Source organism: Schistocerca nitens, chromosome 10, assembly GCF_023898315.1.
Source record: "Schistocerca nitens isolate TAMUIC-IGC-003100 chromosome 10, iqSchNite1.1, whole genome shotgun sequence".
Taxonomy (NCBI): Eukaryota; Metazoa; Arthropoda; class Insecta; order Orthoptera; family Acrididae; genus Schistocerca; species Schistocerca nitens.
In genome coordinates, this window is record NC_064623.1 from 215,448,687 (window position 1) to 215,470,603 (window position 21,917).

General features: G+C 41.6%; 1 protein-coding gene across 17 annotated transcripts in view; it reads right to left on the reverse strand.

The window, feature by feature from the left end:
• Positions 1-21,917, reverse strand: part of LOC126210400 (gastrula zinc finger protein XlCGF52.1-like) — a 261,120-nt gene that overhangs the window by 170,022 nt on the left and 69,181 nt on the right. For 14 of the 17 annotated variants that reach the window (XR_007540659.1, XM_049939633.1, XM_049939639.1 and 11 more), the window contains exons 3-4: positions 17,345-17,410; positions 4,155-4,211 (exon numbers count right to left, since the gene is read on the reverse strand). Coding sequence is in view for 16 of the 17 variants with exons in the window: in XM_049939633.1 (XP_049795590.1) it covers positions 4,155-4,211; positions 17,345-17,410 (123 nt within the window). In the remaining variant the exon portion in view is untranslated. The remainder of the gene's footprint in view (positions 1-4,154; positions 4,212-17,344; positions 17,411-21,917) is intronic. The other 3 variants (XM_049939631.1, XM_049939630.1, XM_049939629.1) reach the window with 1 other exon arrangement.

Genomic DNA, 21,917 nt, shown 5'->3' on the forward strand with positions numbered 1-21,917 from the left:
GAAAACAAAACTACAAAGATGCCTTTCATAAGGCAGAATCCCTCTCCAATTTTCTTGGCAAGCACAGAAATAAGAAGAACTGCAACATTCACAAGATGACTAAAGAAAAACTCAATATGTTAGCTACATTTCATACACAGGAATGTGTGTCCTAACATACATCTAACATAAACTCATGGTGGCTCCTACTTTTTATTACGAACTGTTCAAATTTTATGGGTAGGTTACTTAATTTTGAAATAACACCTTAGATAAGACCACTAATGAAAAGCTACCCAGTTCACTATGAAGCTGGCAAATTAGGCTATAAGAGTGAAAAGAATAAGTTTTTTTCCAAATATTTCCTTTAAAATCATTTGACAAGGACTGCAGGGCATCCAGTGTGCTTGTGAGATTCTGTTCATTCTATTACCGTTTTACCTCAGCTGGCAGGTTAATCAGCGTTTGGTGTGTGCACCTGCTGGTACATACAACAGTGCTTGGCTGGACGGGCAGTTAGCAAGCAGACTGTCAGCTTTCTTTGTGCTCTCACACTAACAGATGCAATCTGTTCGTTGACTTAGTAGATCAGAGTTGCACTACTTTCCTGTTACGGAGAGAAAAATGGTATCACAAAGTAATCAGAAATACCTTACTAAATGCTGTAGATATTTATAAGATCTGACACAGGACCAGCTGGCTTTGAATTATCATGATGTGCTTGGAAAACAATTAAATGAATTTGGACAGACCACAGGATTTGTGCATAAAGCCTCTGCCAATGTGGAAAGCCTTCGTCTTTTGAATGTGACTATGGCATTTAACACGACCATCAAACACCTTCTAACAAGCTGTAGCAGATGAGCTTACCGTGGAAATCTAGAAGATTTCTTTGAAATTATAGAGGCAACCCCTGAACGAATTGAAAGTTTAGATATTTATTTGTAGATTCAGTTGCTTAATTCTATTTATTTTGTAAAATTATGCAATTCATGAATGCCAGTTTCAGTTAAGTTTGTATTCCCATGTGCTACATAAATAAATGAAATAAATAAATAAATGGTCTTGGAAATAAAAATGTACCCATTTCTTAGTTCAAAGAAATACTGCTGAACAGTTAACATTAATCAATATCAAAGATCTTGACACAGAATCAATTTTTCACTGTGCAGTGCTATGTGCAATTCTTCAAAAACCAGGCTTGACCCAGACCCTCATCTTTTGCAGATGGTGCCCTAACTGACTGAGATATCTGGGCACAGCTTCCGATCCAAACTCACTACTACACTTCTGCCAGTATCTTCGTCGCGTTATTTCCTTTGATTCACATCCCCACAAGCTCCTCAAGTGACACAAGTCCTACAGTTCACATTCCGTTGCAAATGTCTAGCCTGTGATAAACGCAACTGTTTGGCTTGCTTGATAAAGATAAATAGTTTTTTGGCAATTATAATGATGACACTTAGGCAAAACAACTGCTGCACATTTGAGAGTTACAGAGGCGAGCAAGTGTGTCGGAACTTATCCCAGTTCACTGCCACTAGCGCCACATCATCGTAACATGGCTGTGCGAAGCATGAAAGTATTGCACCATAATCAAAGAATGAAATTAAAAATTAAAGGAACTTTTCCAAACTTTGTCAATGTATGCTTTAGTATATTAATATCAAAATTGTTAAATATCAAAATTGTTAAGTCTCAGAGTGATCAGATGAATGTTTTGCCAAATACACTGTTTTAAGAAAAAAAGTAAGTAACACTAAACGATAAAGCCAGAAAGCTAAAAACTGTTCAGTACAAGCAAACATATGTCACAATCAACTATTACAAGTCTCAATTTGATCAAAGAAATATTTTGGTCAAAATCGGCACTTTTACAAAAAACTGAAGGCACTAAATATTAGACCCAGAAAGATGAAAATTCATATGAAGCTTCAATTTGTTATAAAACCATTAACTATGTGACCCCCATTAATCTAGCTCTAACAGTTTTCAAGTAATTTACTAAAAACTAAATTTGGAATAGATTATTTGTAACAGATTAAGTATCATTAATATAAATGATACTTAAGGTTCAGATTATAGCAATTGATTACATCCATTAAATAATAAAGCTGTAATAAGTTTAAAGACTTAATTGTAAATAACTATCAATACAAGATCTCTCGAAGTTGTAGTTCAGAGGTCATATTCTACTGTCGGTTCCATTCTAAAAATCCTAGCCGGCACAGTTTAAATGCAGTTGCACTGAAAGTTTTTTAATAACTAAAGCCAACTAACTTTAATCATACAAAAATTACGAAGATTGTAAATTGGTTCATGACAAAGTTATTAAATAATATATGTCCAAGAAAGCGGTCATCTAGATGCTACTACCTGGGCATAAAGTGGTGGACAGAAGATGTTCTGTCAGGCTGTTTGCTGCACCCGTATATAAATACGGCCAGAGAGGAAGTAGGAGACACACTTTGCACTGAGCTATCACCCTGCCTGCGTCGGTCAAACACCGGCTTTCGTGGTGTGTTGGATGACATAACAGCCAGGCTGCTACTAAATGCATGTTTTCAGTACAAACAGTACTGTACACCGTCCTGGATTGTGTGGATTTCACAAAAGTAACTCTGTGCCACCCATAATGTTGAAAAAACTCCATGGCAAGTGGGGAGTTTATTTTTATTTTTTTTTCTTTTGTGGCAAACAATGAACTTTGATGATTAGAAATCAGGGCAAAAGACAATATAATTGGAACATACTGTAGAGGTCACCTCTGAACCACTCATAGTGCTATTTATGATAGGAACATTATTATTATTATTATTATTATTATTATTATTATTATTATTTCTTTCCTTTCTCGGAAGTTATGCCTGGTTAAAAATGGAAAGTGACACGGACCTTGATCAAGCGTGACTTCCTTTTAACTGTACGGTATACGTTACATTGCATTTAGGAACTTTGGGTAATTGAACAAGTATCAATAATTACAGATTTCTGTAGTTGTAGATATACGTTTGGATGTAGCTGTATTGCGTTGATGTACTGGTGGATTATTATTATTATTATTATTATTATTATTATTATTATTATTATGAGGAATATAACCATGTTTCTGCATGTGAATGTTTACTGAATATATGAATCTGTTAGAACTCAAAACTTTTATTTATAATCATAGTTCCTGATCCCGCTGAGCCTGTATATGTGTGGATGGATATGTGTGTGTGTGTGTGTGTGTGTGTGTGTGTGTGTGTGTGTGTGTGTGTGCGCGCGCGCGAGTGTATACCTGTCCTTTTTCCCCCTAAGGTAAGTCTTTCCGCTCCCGGGATTGGAATGACTCCTTACCCTCTCCCTTAAAACCCACATCCTTTCGTCTTTCCCTCTCCTTCCCTCTTTCCTGATGAAGCAACCTTGGGTTGCGAAAGCTTGAAATTTGTGTGTGTGTTTTTTATTGTGTCTATCTACAGCGCTTTCTCGTTTGGTAAGTTACAGCATCTTTTTCATAGAAACATTCCATGTGGGGAAAAAAAAATATATATATATATACAACTTAACATACTGCATACCGTATAGCAAAATATTCATTCATTCAATCTTTAGCAGGCCAGTACATGCTACTTCCGTGAAGCATAAAAACAACCCAGTATGACTAGCAGTAATCTATGTACGAATGGCAGTCAAAGTTTTAATCATTCCCTCTAAAAATTAAGTTACATAACATTTTGTTTGTTTGCAAGTGTTTATATAGATACCTAAACAAACAAATTTAAGTCTTTTTGTTAAACATAATTCCTATTCTTAGTTTGTTTTCAAAAATGACAAGAAAGATGCAACCACTAGTTTGTTTCAGGATGATAGGATTGAAACCCCCACACTACAGTACCATAACAGGCTGACACAGCAGCCAAAACAAAACAGCACAGTTCACTGGTTAAGAGGAGATTGGCTGTGCCATTTTGTTCTGACTCCTGTAAAAGCGTGCTACAGTACTGCGGCATGTGGATTTCAGTGTTAACCAGGAATGAAAGGCATATACCTGCACACAAACAAAAAATTAATTTTGTATGTCTACTTTTTTGAAGGCATGAAACTTTGTGACTAGCACTCACACATTATTAATTAAGGGAATTACATCTAGATTATGTAGAAAGGAATACTCTGAACAAGACACCACTTACATCTCTCTCCAACTCTAGTGGGTCACACGTGTCAGGATCTTCAGGAGTTTCCAATTGCTGCAAAAATTAATGTGGGTTATGTTATTTTATGTTCATCCATAACACATTATATAGATACCTAAACAAACAAATTTAAGTCTTTTTGTTAAACATAATTCCTATTCTTAGTTTGTTTTCAAAAATGACAAGAAAGATGCAACCACTAGTTTGTTTCAGGATGATAGGAGAAACAGATGGCTCTCACAATAATATCAGTGACAAGTTTTACCTCAAGTTCACTGAAATGAGCAGGTTAAGTGCTGTGCTAAGAACATATATGATCTGATCAAACATATCTGGATACCCCAGTGTAATGTGGAACTGACCATTAGATTCATGAGAGGAGGACCCACCAGTATAAAATAAGATGGGGTAATTGTCTGCAGAAAAGGACTAAAAGCAGAATGGTTCAATCATGAGAGCTCAGTGACTTCGAATGTGGACTAGTCACTGGATTTCATCAGAGTAACAAGTCCATCAGGTATGTTTCAACTCTTATAAAGCTGTCCAAGTCAACTGTTTCTGATGTGATCGTGTAGTGGAAATGTGGAGGAACAATCACAACTAATCAGAGACCAGGTAGATCTCATGTACTGATGGACACAGACCGTTGAATGTTGTGGAGGACAGTTGTAAAAAATCGCATGAAACCAGAAGAAGAGATCACTCCTGAGTCCCAAAAAGCTACCTGCAGTCCAGCTACAACAATGACTGTGGGTAGGGAGTTAAAATTGTGGTACACTGGTCAAGCAACTCCTCACAGGCCACACATTTCTGTAGTCAATGCTGCGTGACACTCGAGGTGGTGTAAAGAGGGGTGCCATTGGACGTTGGATGACTGGAAACAAATAATTTGGAGTGACAAATTGCACTACACTCTGTGCAATCTGACGGAAGGGTTTGGGTTTGGCGAATGTCTGGAGAATAGACCTGTCATGGTATGTAGGATCAACAAAGAGTGCTGAGGAGGTGTTTACAGTATGGAGGTGTTTTTCGTGACTAGGGTGTGGTTGCTTGTAGCAGTTAAGTAAACTCTAAATGCAGAAAGATACAGGTTAACAATTATTGAATAATATGAAAAAAATGTGAATTAGTTACAAACCACAGCATGCACACACTTTATTCAACATGTAAACGCCACTACAGATATTCGTATTTAGGTTATGACGTGTTTGGTATGCCTGCCATCATTGACGATGATGTGGCGCAGACAAACAGAGAAATTCTGCACGACCCGCTGAAATGTCGGAACATTGATGCTGTCAATTAGATCCTGAATATCTGTTTTCAGCTCAGCAATTGTTTTGGGGTTACTGTTGTACACCTTGTCCTTAATATAGCCCCACAAAAAGGAGTCGCACGTGTTCAGATCTGGAGAAAATGGCGGCCAATCGGGGATCGTGCCAGTGGCCTCTGGGTACCCCAGAGCCAGAATGCGGTCCCCAAAGTGCTGCTCCAGAACATCAAATGCTCTCACGCTTCAATGGGGACGAGCTCTGTCTTGCACGAACCACATCTTGTCGAAACCATGGTCACTTTGGATAATGGGGACAAAATCATCTTCTAAAATCTTCACGTACCATTCGGTAGTCACTTAGCCCCATGGAATACAGCACCAATTATTCTGTTACTGGACAGTGGACACCAAACAGTCACCCACTGAGAACAGAGAAACTTATGGACCGCAAAATGTGGGTACTCAGTCCCCCAAATGTGTCATTTTTGCTTATTGATGAACCCTTAATGACAGTGGGCTCCGTCACTAAACCAAACCATACTAATTTCCATCATGCTCCGTGGCCAACTGTGCCGTATGAACATCCTAACACAAATGGTTCAGAAGTAATGATCATTTTATTTCATATAGTTCAATAATTGTTACCCTGTATGAACACATTTAACAGCATTGTGTACTGCATAACGTAGAGGAACAGTTCAGAGATGATGACTGTTAGGACCAGATGACAATGCACCCTGTCGTAAAGCAGCATCTGTGAGTTAATGGTTTGCGGACAATCACATTCCTGAAATGGACTGGCGTTCCAAGAATCAGAATCTGAACCTAATGTCACACCTCTTGGATTAATTAGAACATTGATTTTCCTCCATATCTCAGCATCCGATATCACTGCCTTCTCTGCTTTACACACTTGAAGAATAGGCAGCCATTCCTGCATAGATATTCAGACACCTCATTGAGAGTGTCCTAAGCAGAGTTCAGGCCATCATAAGGGTGAAGGGTAGTATACTAAGGTTACTGGTTCTATAAGGAGGTGCAAATAATGTGGACTATTTCAAGGTGCATGGCTGGCGGATACTTTCACCAGCAGCAACTCACGCATCTAAGTTCAGATCTCCACAGTACTACGATTAGCACTGTAACAGTCTGTTTCTGAAGAAGAGAAATTTGTTAACATCTTGTATAGATTTAAGTGTCAGGAAGTCTTTTCTGAAAGTATTTGTATGGAGTGTAGCCATGTATGGAAGTGAAACATGGACGATAAATAGTTTGGAAAGGGAGAGAATAGAAGCTTTTGAAATGTGGTGCTACAGAAGAATGCTGAAGATTAGATGGGTAGATCACGTAACTAATGAGGAGGTATTGAATAGGATTGGGGAGAGGAGAAGTTTGTGGCACAACTTGACTAGAAGAAGGGATCGATTGGTAGGACATGTTCTGAGGCATCAAGGGATCACCAATTTAGCATTGGAGGGCAGCGTGGAGGGTAAAAATCGTAGAGGGAGACCAAGAGATGAATATACCAAGCAGATTCAGAAGGATGTAGGTTGCAGTAGGTACTGGGAGATGAAGAAGCTTGCACAGGATAGAGTAGCATGGAGAGCTGCATCAAACCAGTCTCAGGACTGGTGACCACAACAACAACAATATGAACAGAGAGATATCTACCTCTTTCTCCTTGAAGATAAGGATGCACCATCCAGATCCATAATAAAGAACGAAGTGTAATACAATCATTAATAACGTCACCATGTTTTCCGATGTTTGCAGGCTACGGTGTATCCAGGTATCATTTTCACAGTGAAGCAATTTACAAATGAAAGAAAATGTCTCGTTTCCAGAAGATACATTCTAAAATCTTTTAAAAAGATATCTATTGTTGTCTGACATACATGCAACACGACCATCCAGAATCACGGATGGGAAGAGACAGATAGTTGAAAAGTGAAAAACCGATATCGGCTAAAGTAAACATTAGAATACAGATATATGTTCATCTTTCTTTTCCTACATATCTATTTTTGGCATGGGCATTTTTATATCGCATCCTTCCCTGCTCAATATTCTGATACTTATTAAATGACATACTTTTTTACTAAACCAAAATAAGATCTAACACAATGGACATCCCATATTAATGCCCACTAACAGGGGTGCAGGTACTTTGATCAGATAGTGTATGCTTGCCATGTTACTTTGTTTTACAGACTACTCAATATCTAGAAGACACCCGTTTAATTTCATACCAAAAACCTTACAAGATACAAGTGTACTCTTTCCTCCTCCATCTCTGGCAGCCCGCATCCAAAACAGTAATGCTGCTTCTCATGGGTAAATCATGACCTGAATCACGATGTGCCACTACTGAATTATGGAAATGGCACATTTATTAGACTGATCTGGAGCAGTGGGTGACAGTACTTAAATGCTGGCCACCACCAATGCCTACATAAGGACAAACACACACACACACACACACACACACACACACGCCAGTCCTTCAACATAATGTCTACATCTGGTTCCTACAACTTTATAAGCAGAATTTTGTGGGATAATTGATGCCCATCTTCATATATCTGCTGTTGTTGTTTCTCAACCTTTCCGGGACACTCACCCATGGATCAAACAAACCTATAAACATTTGTGCTGTCCTCCTTTCCTTTGTGTATGTTCAATATCCCCTGAAGACCTATGTAGTACAGATACCATACACTCGAGTAATATTCTAGGACAAATCACACAAGTTTTTGTAATAATCTGCTTTGTAGATCAACTACATTTTCCCAATATCAGCAAGCACTGGACAGATACAAGTTCAGCAATTCTGTGAGAGACAGGGCAATAAATAAATGGATCAGTACTGAAAATGAAATGGAAGTGAGCTGGACATGTTTCCAGGTGAATGCATGAAAAACAGACCAAGGAAGCTCTTCAGGATATCAAAAGATAGGAAAGACCAAAGTAGACATCGAATGGGAGAGGGTTAAATGATATTACAAAACATGCAGGAATAATTTGGATGCATTTTGCTGTAGACCGCGATGCATGTACATTCCTGAAGTTAGTTTTTTCAGTAAACATTTTACTTTTTTTCCAGGCGCAAAAACAACTGACATCATACATGCCCACATCGTAACCTCGGAACAGCAATAAGTAAAAGAAGTTAAAAGTGACTGTATGTTAAGCCCAATCGATGCAAGGAAAGAGAGCTAAAAGCAAGGACTTCCCCTTGAAAAAAGGTCCAAAAAATACACCATAGAGGCAACGGAGGTCCCTAATGAAACAGTGAATGTCCTTAGCCACATCGTTATGACAAATAAAAAGTAAAACGTGATCGACAGCCCTCGCATCGTTTGCTAAAATTGCCGATAACTCGGACAGCAAACATACACTGGAACATAAGCGGTTAAAAAAAAAGGGCAGTGGATCAGGACATGGTGAACCATCAAGGATTGATGACAATGAAAAAAAAGTGGTCGGGGACCACCACATAACAAATGGCAATGGCTAAAATGACAGTGCCCAATATGCAACCTAGCTAAAATGATCTCCTTACGATGAGAGGGCCGAGAGGAGGTTTGGCTGAGCTGTTTGGAGAGGTTGAATTTCCTGGAGCTTGTTCCAGTGAAGAGAAGACCACTGCTGATCCCAAAGTAACACCATCTGCTGACTGATGGCAACATGAAGATCATCCAAGGGAAAGGAAGAGCTAGCAGGCTGAGTTAGGAGCAGAGTGGCCACGGCAGCAGTGCAGCAGCCTCATTTCCCATCAGACCGATGTGACCAGGAACCCACCTGAACATCACGGTGGCTCCCTCAACAGTCAGCAAGTGGAAGTTTTCTGGGACCCACTGCACTAAGTTATACGACTGTTTACAGCACACAGAAGCTCTGAAGGGTTCAAATGCCTCTGAGCACTATGGGACTTCTGAGGTCATCAGTCCCCTAGAACTTAGAACTACTTAAACCTAACTAACCTAAGGACATCACACACATCCGTGCCCGAGGCAGGATTCGAACCTGCGACCGTAGCGGTCACACGGTTCCGGACTGGAGCGCCTAGAACTGCTCGGCCACTCCGGCCGGTGCTCTGAAGGGCACTGAGAGAACTGGAAGATATGACACAATTAAAATGCCTCTGTCACCATATGTACTGGATGGCCTGATACAGAACAAAGAACTCTGCTGTAAAAATTGAGCACTGTTCTGGAAGCCGATACCTGAAACGGTTGGAGCCAATGACGAAGGCACACTCGACACCACGGCTGGTCTCAGAGCCATCAGTGTGCACTAAGGTACTACGGTTAAGCTGCGTGCGAAGGTCAAGAAACTTACGGTGATAGATCAAGTCCAGAGCAGTGTCCTCGGAAAGCGAATAAAGTTGAAGATGAACACAGAACGTTGCACGAACGTGGCAGGTAGTGTAAAGTTAACCTCCCAGAGCAACAGCCAAAAGCAGACTCCAGGAGATAACAGAGAGGAAGAGCATGCCCCATACTTTCAAGGCAGTCATCGAAAAAGGGGGTATAGGGTTTTACCGTCAATACTCCACGAGTAAAGATCACCGAGACATCGCTGAAGACATCACTCGAGGAGACGAGTGCATGTAGAACTGCAATAGATCGCAAAGTCGTCGACAAAAAGAGACCTCGAGGTACTTGGCAGGATACAGTCCACTATAGTGTTAATGGATATAGCAAAGAGGACAACAGTCCGCACAGAGCTTTGAGGCACCCGTTCTCTCGGATAAAGGTGTCTGACAAGGCCAAACCCACATATACCTTGAAAACTCTGTCTTTTAAAAATTCCCGAATAAAATGGGGGCAAGGGGCCTCGGAAGCTTCACGTGTATAGAGTACGGAGGATACCAGAACTTTAGCAGGTGTCACAGACTTTCTCGAAATTGAAATACGTGGCCACAGTCTGGTATGTCTGCAAAAAACTGTTCGTGACACGGATTGACAAAGTAACTAGATGGTCAACTGCAGTACGGTGCACTCAAAATCCACATTGTGCAGTAGTTAGTAAATTGTGCCACCATACCAGCCGGCCATGGATCATATGTTCCATCACCTTGCAAACACAGCTGGCGAGAGAAATAGGGTGGTAGCTAGAAGGAAGGTGTTTGCCCTTACTGGACTTATGTATGGGTATGACAGTGACTTCACACCAATGTCTGTCTGGAAGAGAAATGTGCTGTAACATCTTTGAAGCGATCATGATTCTGAGAGAAGAAGGATATGACCTGAGCCTCCTCCACTTGTTTCCCAGGGAGGCAGGATAATGGGTGGAGCTCAAAATCTCTGCAAAATAGTGGCCCAAGGTAATGGAGATAGCAATAGGTTCCACAATGGCATCATCTGCTAAGGCCAGGCCAGAAATTGGGGACTGAACCTCGGTCTGAGAGAGCCAGCAGAGATTGTCCCACATCATGGAAGGAGGACTGAAACTGTTAAAAAAAACTACTATGGAAAATCAATCTAGCTCTTTTGCTATCCTGAGTGGTGGTTAGTGTTTAACGTCCCGTCGACAACGAGGTCATTAGAGACGGAGCGCAAGCTCGGGTTAGGGAAGGATTGGGAAGGAAATCGGCCGTGCCCTTTCAAAGGAACCATCCCGGCATTTGCCTGAAACAATTTAGGGAAATCACGGAAAACCTAAATCAGGATGGCCGTTTTGCTATCCTGAAGAATACGACGACACTGCGCATGCAGCTGCTTATAATGAATACAGTTCACCACGGTAGGATGATGCCTAAAAGTGTGGAGAGCACATCTCCACACGAATCGCATAGCAGCACGCTTCAGTGCACCAGGGGCCTGGTACACAGCTCGGTAAAGAAGTGCGAGGTATGTGACACTCTGCAGTAGTAAGGATAATGTTCGTAAAGTACTCTACGTGGTCATCAAAGCTTGGGAAATGTTCATCAAAGGTTGGCAGAGAGTAGTAAAGCCTCCAGGCAGCCTTGGAAAGCTGCCAATTGTGTTTACAAGTAGGTGGGGTAGGAGTCAGCAAACAGATAACACACGGGAAATGGTCACTCGGGTACGTGTCGGAGAGAACGGACCACTTGAGACGACAGGAAAGCTGGCCAGTGCTGTACGGTACAAGAGGTCCAAATGGGAATAAGTGTGCATGTAGACTGAAAGGAACATGGGCAATCCAGTGTTAAGACAGATGAGGTTGAATTGATTGAGAAGGTCAAAGGGAACCTCTTGGACCAGTTCTCAAACAGACCCAAAGGGGCTGGTGGGCATTAAAGTCGTCAAGCAGTGAAAAGAGGTGAGGGAGCTGACCAAAAAGCTGTAGTAAGTCTGCCGTTGAGACAGTGAATGACAAAGGGATGTAGACTTTACCAAGAGAAAAGTTGGAACAACAAAGGAAAATTTGGACTGCAACCACTTGCAGCTAGGTGTTTTCTGGAAATTTGTGGTAAGTTCTTATGGGACCAGACTGATGAGGTCATCGGTCCCTAGGCTTACACATTACTTAATCTAACGTAAACTAACTTACGCTAAGGAAAACACACACACCCATTCCCAACGGAGGACTTGAACCTCCGATGGGGGAAACCACGTGAACCGTGGCAAGGTGCCTGAGACCTGCCTGCACAGCTAGGTGTTCAATGAGATGGTTTGGCTATGGATGTCATCACAAATGAGCAGCATGACTCCCCCATGAGATGGAATCCCATCTTTGGGGAAGGGAGTCAAAGTGAACTGGAAGGAAATGCAAGAGGTCAAGGTGGCCGCAAGAGTGCAATTTTGTTTCCTAGAGGCAGAAAACAACCAGATGCTGCGATTCCAAGAGCAGCTGTAATTCCTCCTCACTGTATCTAATACCACAAACATTCTATTGGAGAAGATTCATAATGGCGAGTAGGGAGAAGGGAACAAATGAAGGGCAGTCACCTAGGCAACTGCTGGGTGCCAGCCTTCGAAGACTCACTGCTACAGGGTGCAGAGGATCCTGTCCCACGAGATCTACAGAGGTATCGGTATTCTCCCTGCATTGGCCTGCAGACTCCTGGGCAGAAAAATGGTAGGTGGTGGGGCACCGGCAAAATGGAGGTCGGCCGGGAGAGGGTACCATGTGGCGACACCGTTGATGAAGATGTCTAAATCAGGGAAGGAGAAGACCATTTGTCTTTGTTTGATTTCTCAGGGCCTTTACAGTTAGCCGATGAAGACTCAGACATTTGTTGGCTTCCCAGCCTGCCAGTTGTTTAGTAGGTGATTTCGCCTCCAGAGCAAAAAGGTGTGGTAGCTTGTTGCGCAGCTCTATGGGAAGGATATGGAGATGCTATTGTAATACTGGGTAATTTAACAACTGCAGTACTGAAATGGAGGTCACAAGTCTGCGTGGCCACGTCCTCCATGGAGTGAGGCGTAACAAGAATGGTACTGTAAGTGCCGGCTGCTAAAATGCACGGCTTTCAACTAGCCAACAACCTGCGAGTGACAAGGCAGGGTACTTCTTCCTTCACCAAGATCTCCTGGACAGCCTATTTACCAAGATACATGGGACACACACAATCACAGGATGAGGTGGCTTGGTCAGGTGATACATTGCAATTGATACAGTGGTGAGGAGGACGCAGGTAATGAGCGTCTCTACCACAAGTAACACATTTGGCCGTGTTTTGACAGGACACGTAAATGTGGTTATAATGTTGACACTGGTATCAGTGCATCAGATTTGAAGTGTACAGTTGAATCGTGATGATTTCACAGCCCACCTTAATCTTTGAGGGAAGCACTGCTCGATCAAATGTGAGAAAAGGAGAGCGTATTTCATTACCCGATGGACCGCAGTGGTGCCCTGATCGGACAGATAATGCTGGACTTCACCCTCGGTCAGACCATCAAGCAACTGAGTATAAATAACACCGTGTGAAGAATGCGGCATATGATGGGATTCGACACAAACAGGATAGCCAAGGAGGAGTGAAGCTGTAAGTAGTAGTTGGGCTTGAAAATAACAATTGGTCTCCAAAAGCAAAGTCTAATTACATTACCAAGAGCGGGATTTCCCAGGGCCTGCAATTGCACCAACACTTTTTTGAATAATAAATGGATTAACTATATCAAAAGACTGAACTCTTCCGGTATGTGACACAATGAGGAACCGAGGTGCAGTTAGGAGAGTAATTGAATCTTTAGCCTCATTTCATTTACATTTAGTAAACATAGCCCGAGATGAAGATAATTGGTTCATTGCAACAATATCCCCCACGATTGCCATTGTCTCCAATGGCACACTCCTTCTGACTGGTGATTGTTCACACCTCACGTCACATCTTCCGAATTCCAGACAGAGGGAACAAATGGCAATTATGAAGGTAGCAGCTCATGCAATCACCCCTCCCTGGGCCTGGCCTGTACCAGGGGATATGTGCAAACCCTACCTGTCGACCCGGGGGTGGGAATTACACATTACTCAGTCACCTGTTATGCATCAAACTAATGGGCTGGCCTTCAGGAGCACACAGGGAGGAAGCAGAAACAGAGCCAGACCTCAAACACCAAAGTGAAGGAAGGGGAGGAGATGGGTAATGAAGAAAGGAGGAATAAACAGATGAAGGACTATTTGGATGCAGGGCTACCAAAACTTGAGAGTGCATTCCCAATCATATAACTGTACAACACATAGTTCAGGAGATACAACATCATAAACATTGAGATCAATGAAAAACTAGCTTTAGCTTAAAATGAAGTGGAAATTACCTAGTTTATAATTGTCCAGTATTTCATAATGAGAGCACTTAGTGACTTCCAACAATCTATAAAAGTAATTTCAAGCCTTTCCTAAATGCTTTCTAGATTGCACGCATAGAGACATATATTTAACACATTAACTCAGTTGTAAATTAATCAGATGTTTGAATCTGTTTTATGTATGGGAGTTTCATTCTTTAAGGAATTGAAATTTACTGGTACCTTCAGAAAAGACTACCTAGCAAATTTCGCTTTCGCTGAAATACTTCTCTTGGTACTGCCAGATCAGATTTTATTCATTCGGGAACTGGCTGTTGTGTTATTCTCATCACCATTGATGTGGTAGTTGTCGAACTGGCATCAAATAAAATGACTGGCCACTAGGCAGGCGAACTATCCCAGATGGGTTCTCCTGGCATCAGAGTCACTTTCGCCCATTACCTGAAAACCTCACCACTACTCTACACAAAGGTCAAGGGTTGTTCAAAAAATAAAGAATATGACGAGCTGTGCAAATCTACCCCATCCCTGCAGTCATGTCATAGCCCTCCCAAATTGTCGGTTCCAGTATAGTGCATACCCACAAAGGGTCACCATAAAAGTAGGTGGTGCACGGCATTACGGTAACAGTCTCAGGCTAGAAACTTTTCGACTGCCCCTCGTACATCATGAAGTAATAAAATTTTACATATAAGAAATTATGTTATATATGTGTTGACTCCATCAATAATTGAGTGTGGCATGGTCTCATGTGCATGTAATAGTATTATTACTTAACTGTATATGTTATTTAGTAAGTGTATTGGTACTTGTTTTCTGTTAACTTTATTTCAGGAACTACCAGACTGCAGAGGGCAGTGATGTGTACATAGAAGCAGATGCCAGTCTCATCACAGCTTAATGTTTTGGCTCATCTTTACAGGACAGAGTATTTAAATGAGACATCAAAACCACAGCCCAAAATGTAAGGGAGTCCTGTTCCCACAAGGAGCTCATGTGACCATTCAGGAATTATTCACATTGTTCCCATGAGGTCTAATGGTACCATGACTGGTCCAATATTACAGTAGGTGGGGTGTAATATTATTTAATGCAACTTCCTTATGGGCCATCTGTAAGTTGTGAGTGCAAACACTATGGTTGTCTGCTGCAGCCAAACGAGAAAAGTCTTGCAACCACTGAAATCTTAGAGCTTATATTCTCTCTGCTTTTTAATCACCCTTGTATATTTATAATCCATTAACGTGTTTTCTCTCATTTTGCACTGACACAAAGTAAGACCAAAAGTCCTTTAACATATATTATTTAATTAAAAGTTCCAGACAAAATACAGGTACAAATAGCCTGTAATACTTACAACATTCTCTTTTTAATGAAAATCTTCTCTATTTCTTCAGATGGTTGATGGTGGGGATCAGTTAATATGTGCAGGTAAAAAAAAACACGACTCCATACAGATACACTATGGAGGAAAAACTGAAATTTGTCTATTATATTTCTATACACAATATTATCTTTGAGATTTTGTCTACAACTTCGGTTAATCTCTTAAAAAGTGTGCATATACTGCCAATAGGACTGATAAACACAAAGAAAAATTAATATTTTGTATTTGTTAACATCTGTTATCTCAATGCCTCACACTTCAAACTATTCATCAGAACTATGGTAAGTTTAAATTAGATCCATTTTTTGACACAAGTGCATGGCCCTTCACCTTTTGCAGAAGTCCTACAATAACAGCTAACTTTCCAATATGAGGGTAGTATTATCTGTTGGATTCCTGTCTCTCTACACCAATGTCCCGTGATACAAACTACTGTGCTTATAATGGACTGCAGTATGAACTGAAATTGTTCTATTTTATTTTTTATTCAGTGGACAGTATAATGATAAATTGCTCCATCTGTGTGCATTCCAATTTTACAAACAATTGTAAGCATGCTTTTTGGAGTATTTGTTTATTTATTTATTTAACTGGATATCAGTCTTTAACTAGAAATTTGTCAATGGTACAGAAGGAGTTGTCCAGGAGGAATGACTTTAAATTAGATATAAAACTTGTTTCACTATATGTCAGACATTTTATATTGTTGGGCAAATGATAAAAAATTTTTGTTGCCGCATACTGAACTCCTTTCTGAGCCACTGACAGCTTTAACAATGGGTAATAAAGGTCATGTTTCCCTCCAGTGCTGTAGGTATGGGCATCACTGTTCTTCTCAAATTTTGATAGATTATTTATGGCGAGTTTCATTAGTGAATAATGGCTAGTTAAAATGCCTAGCTCCTCGAAGAGGTACCTACATGATGTCCAAGGGTGAGCACCGCATATTATTCTTACTGCTTGCTTTTGTGCAATCAGTACTCCCTAAGTGATGAATTACCCCAGAGAATTATTCTGTAAGATACTACTGAGTAGAAATGTGCAAAATATGTCAGGGAGGTTGATATGTTTGTTTCCATTGTTAGCAATTGTACAAAGAGCAAAATCAGCTGAACCTACATGTTCGAGAAGCTCAGTAATATTCTTCTTCCTGTTCAGGTTTTCATCAATACGTACAGCCAAAAATTTGGATCATTCTGCCCTATTTACTGACTCCTGCTCATGTGCTACATCAACTGTTGGAATGACTATTTGTTGTACGGAATTGACTGTAGTGTGATGGTCTGGATAGATGTCTGCCTATCACACAGTGCGACCCTCTTCAACTGGTGGCAGTTTCTGTCAGTCAACAGACGAGGTCAGCCTGTATGCTTTTGTGCTGTGTGTGTCCCTTCACATTTACACTGCACTATCACATCGGGAACAGTGGACCTAGGGATGTTTAGGAGTGTGGAAATCTCGCATATAGATGTATGACACAAGTGACACCCGATCACCTGACCACATTCGAAGTCCCTGAGTTCTGCAGAATGCCCCATTCTGCTCTCTCACGATGTCAATGACTACTGAGGTCACTGATATGGAGTACCTGGCAGTAGGTGGCAGCACAATGCATCTAGTATGAAAAACCTATGTTTTTGGCGGTGTCTGGATACTTTTGATCACATAGTGTACTTACATTCCATTAATGTGTTTTCCCTCTTTTAGCACTGACACAAAGTAAAACCAAAACATCCATGTAAAACATTCTATTTCAGTAAAAACTCCAGATACAATACAGGAATAAATAGCCCGTAATACTTACATTCTCCTCTTTAATGAAAATCTGTTCTATTTCTTCAGGTGGTTGATGGTGGGGATACGCTAATATCTGCAGGTAAAAATAAGAGAATGAGTCCACACAGTTACACAATAGAGGGAAAATTTAAATTTGACAATTATACATTTCTGTGCATAACATTATCTTATTTAAAAGGTTAAAATTTTGTCTAGAAATTTGGTTAAAGTCTTTAAAACTGTGCATATACTGTCACTAGGAATGACAAAGAACAATTCATATTTTTTAAATTTTTATATCTGTTACCTAAATGCCTCACACTTCAAACTATTCATCAGAACTAACTATGGTAAGTTTATCTCTTGCTTCAAACTAGGTCCATTTTCTAACATAAATACATTATCCTGTACCTTTTGCAGAAGTCCTACAATAACAGCCAACTTTCCAATGTGAAGATTATACTATCTGTTAATTCCAATCTCCCTACACCAGTGTCCTAAACTAATTCATATAGCACACATCTAAGAGGCATAATATAATAATGTGAAACTTTCATTCTGTGGTGGTATAGGTATTGTAATGAACCTTACCCACTGATTATAGCTGTGCAATAACTCAAACCTGGACCTATGATTTGTATGTGCAATTCTTTCAATCACTGTCTTTTGAGCTGTAATTTCTCTCATTATGGGCACTATGCAACCATCTTACTTGGGTAGTATATAAGATGAACTCCAATTTCACTGAGAAAATTTTGGAGGTTATTCAGCGACATTAGAGTATTTTGGTACGCATCGATCCATGGTCTCCAGCGGCTCGTTACAGAGTTGTCAAATTTTATTTGGTTTCTTTCTCCCATTTATTTCGTATCTATACTCATGTTCATAAATTAAGGATAATTGCAGAATGTGGTGCCACACAACATGGCACTACACGAAACTGGCACTAATAGCATAGGCACATAGGGAACACAGATCTGTAAGTCCACAGTATTGGTGATAAGTGGAGAAAACCGTCCCGAAACACATGTGCTACAAAACACCTGTGAATTTACCTAGACATCAATATGGAATATGATCACCATGCACACGTACACAGACCGTACAACAGGTTGGCATATTGTGGATCAGCTGCTAGGGTATAGCCTCCCACTCTTGCACCAGTGCCTGTCCGAGCACCTGAAGTGTCATAGGGGTTTGAAGACGTGCAGCGATACGTCAACCGAGAGCATCCCAGACGTGCTCGATGGGGTTTAGGTCTGAAGAACAGGCAGGCTACTCCATTTGCCTGATATCTTCTGTTTCAAGGTACTCTTCCACGAGGGCAGCTCGATGGGGCCGTGAATTATCATCCATCATGAGGAATGTGGGACCCACTGCACCCATAAAAAGGTGGACATACTGGTGCAAAATAATGTCCAGATATACCTGACCGGTTACAGTTCCTCTGTCAAAGACATGCAGGGGTGTATGTGCACCAGTCATAATCCCACCCAAAACCATCAAACCATGACCTCCATACAGATCCCTTTCAAGGACATTAAGGGTTTGGTTTCTGGTTCCTGGTTCACCCCAGATGAAAACCCGGCGAGCATCATTGTTCAGACTGTACCTGGACTCGTCCGTGAACATAACCTGGGACCACTGTTTCAATGACTATGTACTGTGTTCTTGACACCAGGCTTTACGGGCTCTCCTGTAACCAGGGGTCAGTGGAATGCACCTAACAGGTCTCCAGGTGAATAAACCATGTGCGTTCAGTCATCTGTAGACTGTGTGTCTGGAGACAACTGTTCCAGTAGGTGCGGTAAGGTCCCAAGCAAGACTACCTGCAGTACTCCGTGGCCATCTGCGGACACTGATGGTGATATATCGGTCTTCTTGTGGTGTTGTACGCCGTGGACGTCCCGTACTGTAGCGCCTGGACATGTTTCCTGTCAGCTTAAATCGTTGCCATAATCTTGAGATCACACTTTGTGGCACACGGAGGGCCCATGCTACAACCTGCTGTGTTTAACCAGCTTCCATTTGCCCTAGTATTCTACCCCTAATAACGTCATCAATATGTGTTCTTTGAGCCATTTTCAACACACAGTCACCATCAGCATGTCTGCACACTTACTCACTGCACTGTAGTCTGACATGAACCAACACCTTTCTGCATATATGGACTGCTGCCAGTGCCACTGTGCGACGACCACAGGTCCAATGCATCGCATGGTCATACCCCGAGGTGATTTAAACCCGCAAACCGCCCGCCAGAGCGTCGTTTCACCATGTATCAGCATTATCCTTAATTTATGAGCATGAGTTTATATTGCAATAAAAGAAAATATCTGCAAATGTGTTTAGTATGCACTGTGTGCCATGTTGGCAAGCAAAATTGTTCCACTCATTCATGGTATTTGCTGTTGACAACAGTAATGTACCTTTTACTCTTTGCCCTCAAATCTGCATTTAACTCTACTCTGTACCGTCTCAGATCTGTTTCTCTGGCAATATCATTTGTGTGTTAACAGTGAAGTTAGGTTTACTAACAAATCGTTGGCCAATATGTAATAATGTGTTTACAGTTTCACTGAATGCAATGGAAGAGCGCCACAATGACCCCATGTGGAGCTGTTCCTACAGTGATGGCAACCAAGTCACAGAACTCAGAACTTTTGCACCTGTCCAAAGCAATTCAATAGATCTGTTACCAGTAATTTTGAACAACACGTAAGTGTTAAGGAAACACTTCGGGAAAATCAATGGGAAGCCCTGGAGAGAAGGCAACATCCTTTTCGAGGAACACTATTGGTGAAAATTTAGAGAACTGGCATTTTAAGTTGATTGCCAAATGATTCTACTGACACTAACATACATTTGTGTAAGGACACTAAAGATAACATACGAGAAATTAGGGCTCATACAGAGGCATATAGACAGTCATTTCTCCCTCGGTCTATCAGCGAGTGGAACAGGAAGGAAAATGACTAAAAGTGGTACAGGGCACTGTTTAATGGCTTGATATGTAGATGTAGATGGGTGTTGCATTATCCTTCCTTTCATATTGCATGTTTTGGCGATTGCATATTACGCAAGTTTTCACTGTTTTCAAGGTATTTTCACAGAAACAAAAGTAACTAGGGTAACTGTTGTGACTCGCCGATCATTCAAAGTGCCGCCGCGCAGTTACGCGCGTCCTCTACGTGCAGCGCTGTCTGCCAGCCATGCAGCAGCTGCGCCACCTAAGCGGCCAGCCGAGCAGTGGCCGCTAGACTGGGACTCGGTGCTCATTCGAATGCTAACGTGTACACGTCTTGCTGTCAACTTACTCTGTGGCTTATATGTGTTGTGTCGTTCTGAAATATATGTGTTAAACTTGACGTTATAACAATTGGCGACGAGGTAGTGGATTTTTCCTTTTCACCATTGACCCACAGGGTTCCATGGCTACTGTCGAGCAACTATTGCAAAATCTCCTTGAACAGCAAACGCTCCTAACAGCGGCGATTCACGATTTCGTCGCGGCATCAAATGCGGGGCGTTTCTCGTCATTGGCTGTACCTCCTTTTCCTCCTTACGACGAGATGGCGGAAGACTGGTCTGATTATGAAAAACGTCTTCGACAGCACTTCTTGGCATTTCATGTCACGGACGAACAACCATGTAAGTCTCTGTTCCTTTCCTGGATTTCACCTCAAATGTATCGGTTGTTGTCGCAATTGGCTCCTTTGAAAGATCCTGCGTCTTTGTCCTTTGCTGAAATGTGCTCACTTCTGTCTGTCTATTTTCAAAAGCAAACGCATGTGGTAGCCTCTCGTGTTGCCTTTTATCGTTGTCAAAAACAGCCACATCAATCCTATCGCGCTTGGGCTGCTAAACTTCACGGCCTCAGTCGAAAGTGTCAATTTGTTACTGATGTTCACAAAGAATCCTATGCCGATTCCATGGTACGGGATGCTATTATCCGGTCGGCGCCCGACAAAGAAGTTCGGCAATGTGCCCTTCAGTTGGCGAATCCGACTCTAGATGAAGTTCTCTCCATTGCGCAGTCTTTTGAAATTTCTCATGCTGCTGGGGCGCAAATAGAGGCGTGGGGTGATGTCGGGGAAATACAACCTCTGTGTGCTGTTGACGACGCGTGCGGCACATCCCCGCCGGCCGACGTGGCTGCAGTGCGCTCCCACGCGCAGCCTCGGCCTAACCGTAAACAACCCGCTAAGAAACTGCAGCAAAACCCCCGGCAACTTCCTTCATGTCCGCAGTGTTTTATGAAACATTCATGCGAGGATTGTCCCCAACGTTGGGCTGTGTGTCACAATTGCAAAAAGAAAGGTCATGTGTCTTCCATTTGCAAATCCGACCGCATACATGATGTTCATGAACACGACGCTGATTCTGGTTCTGTGTTGTCTGTCAATTGCACTTCTTCCCTTTCAGGGAAGTTATTCCTCACTGTCCAAATCCTTGGTCGAGATGTTCGCATGCAAGTGGATACCGGTTCTGCCGCCACTATAATTAATTCTCAGACGTATCTTCAGCTGGGTTCTCCACTCCTGTCCCCTGTCACTCGGCAATTACGGACGTACAATAAACAGAAGATTTCTCTCTTGGGA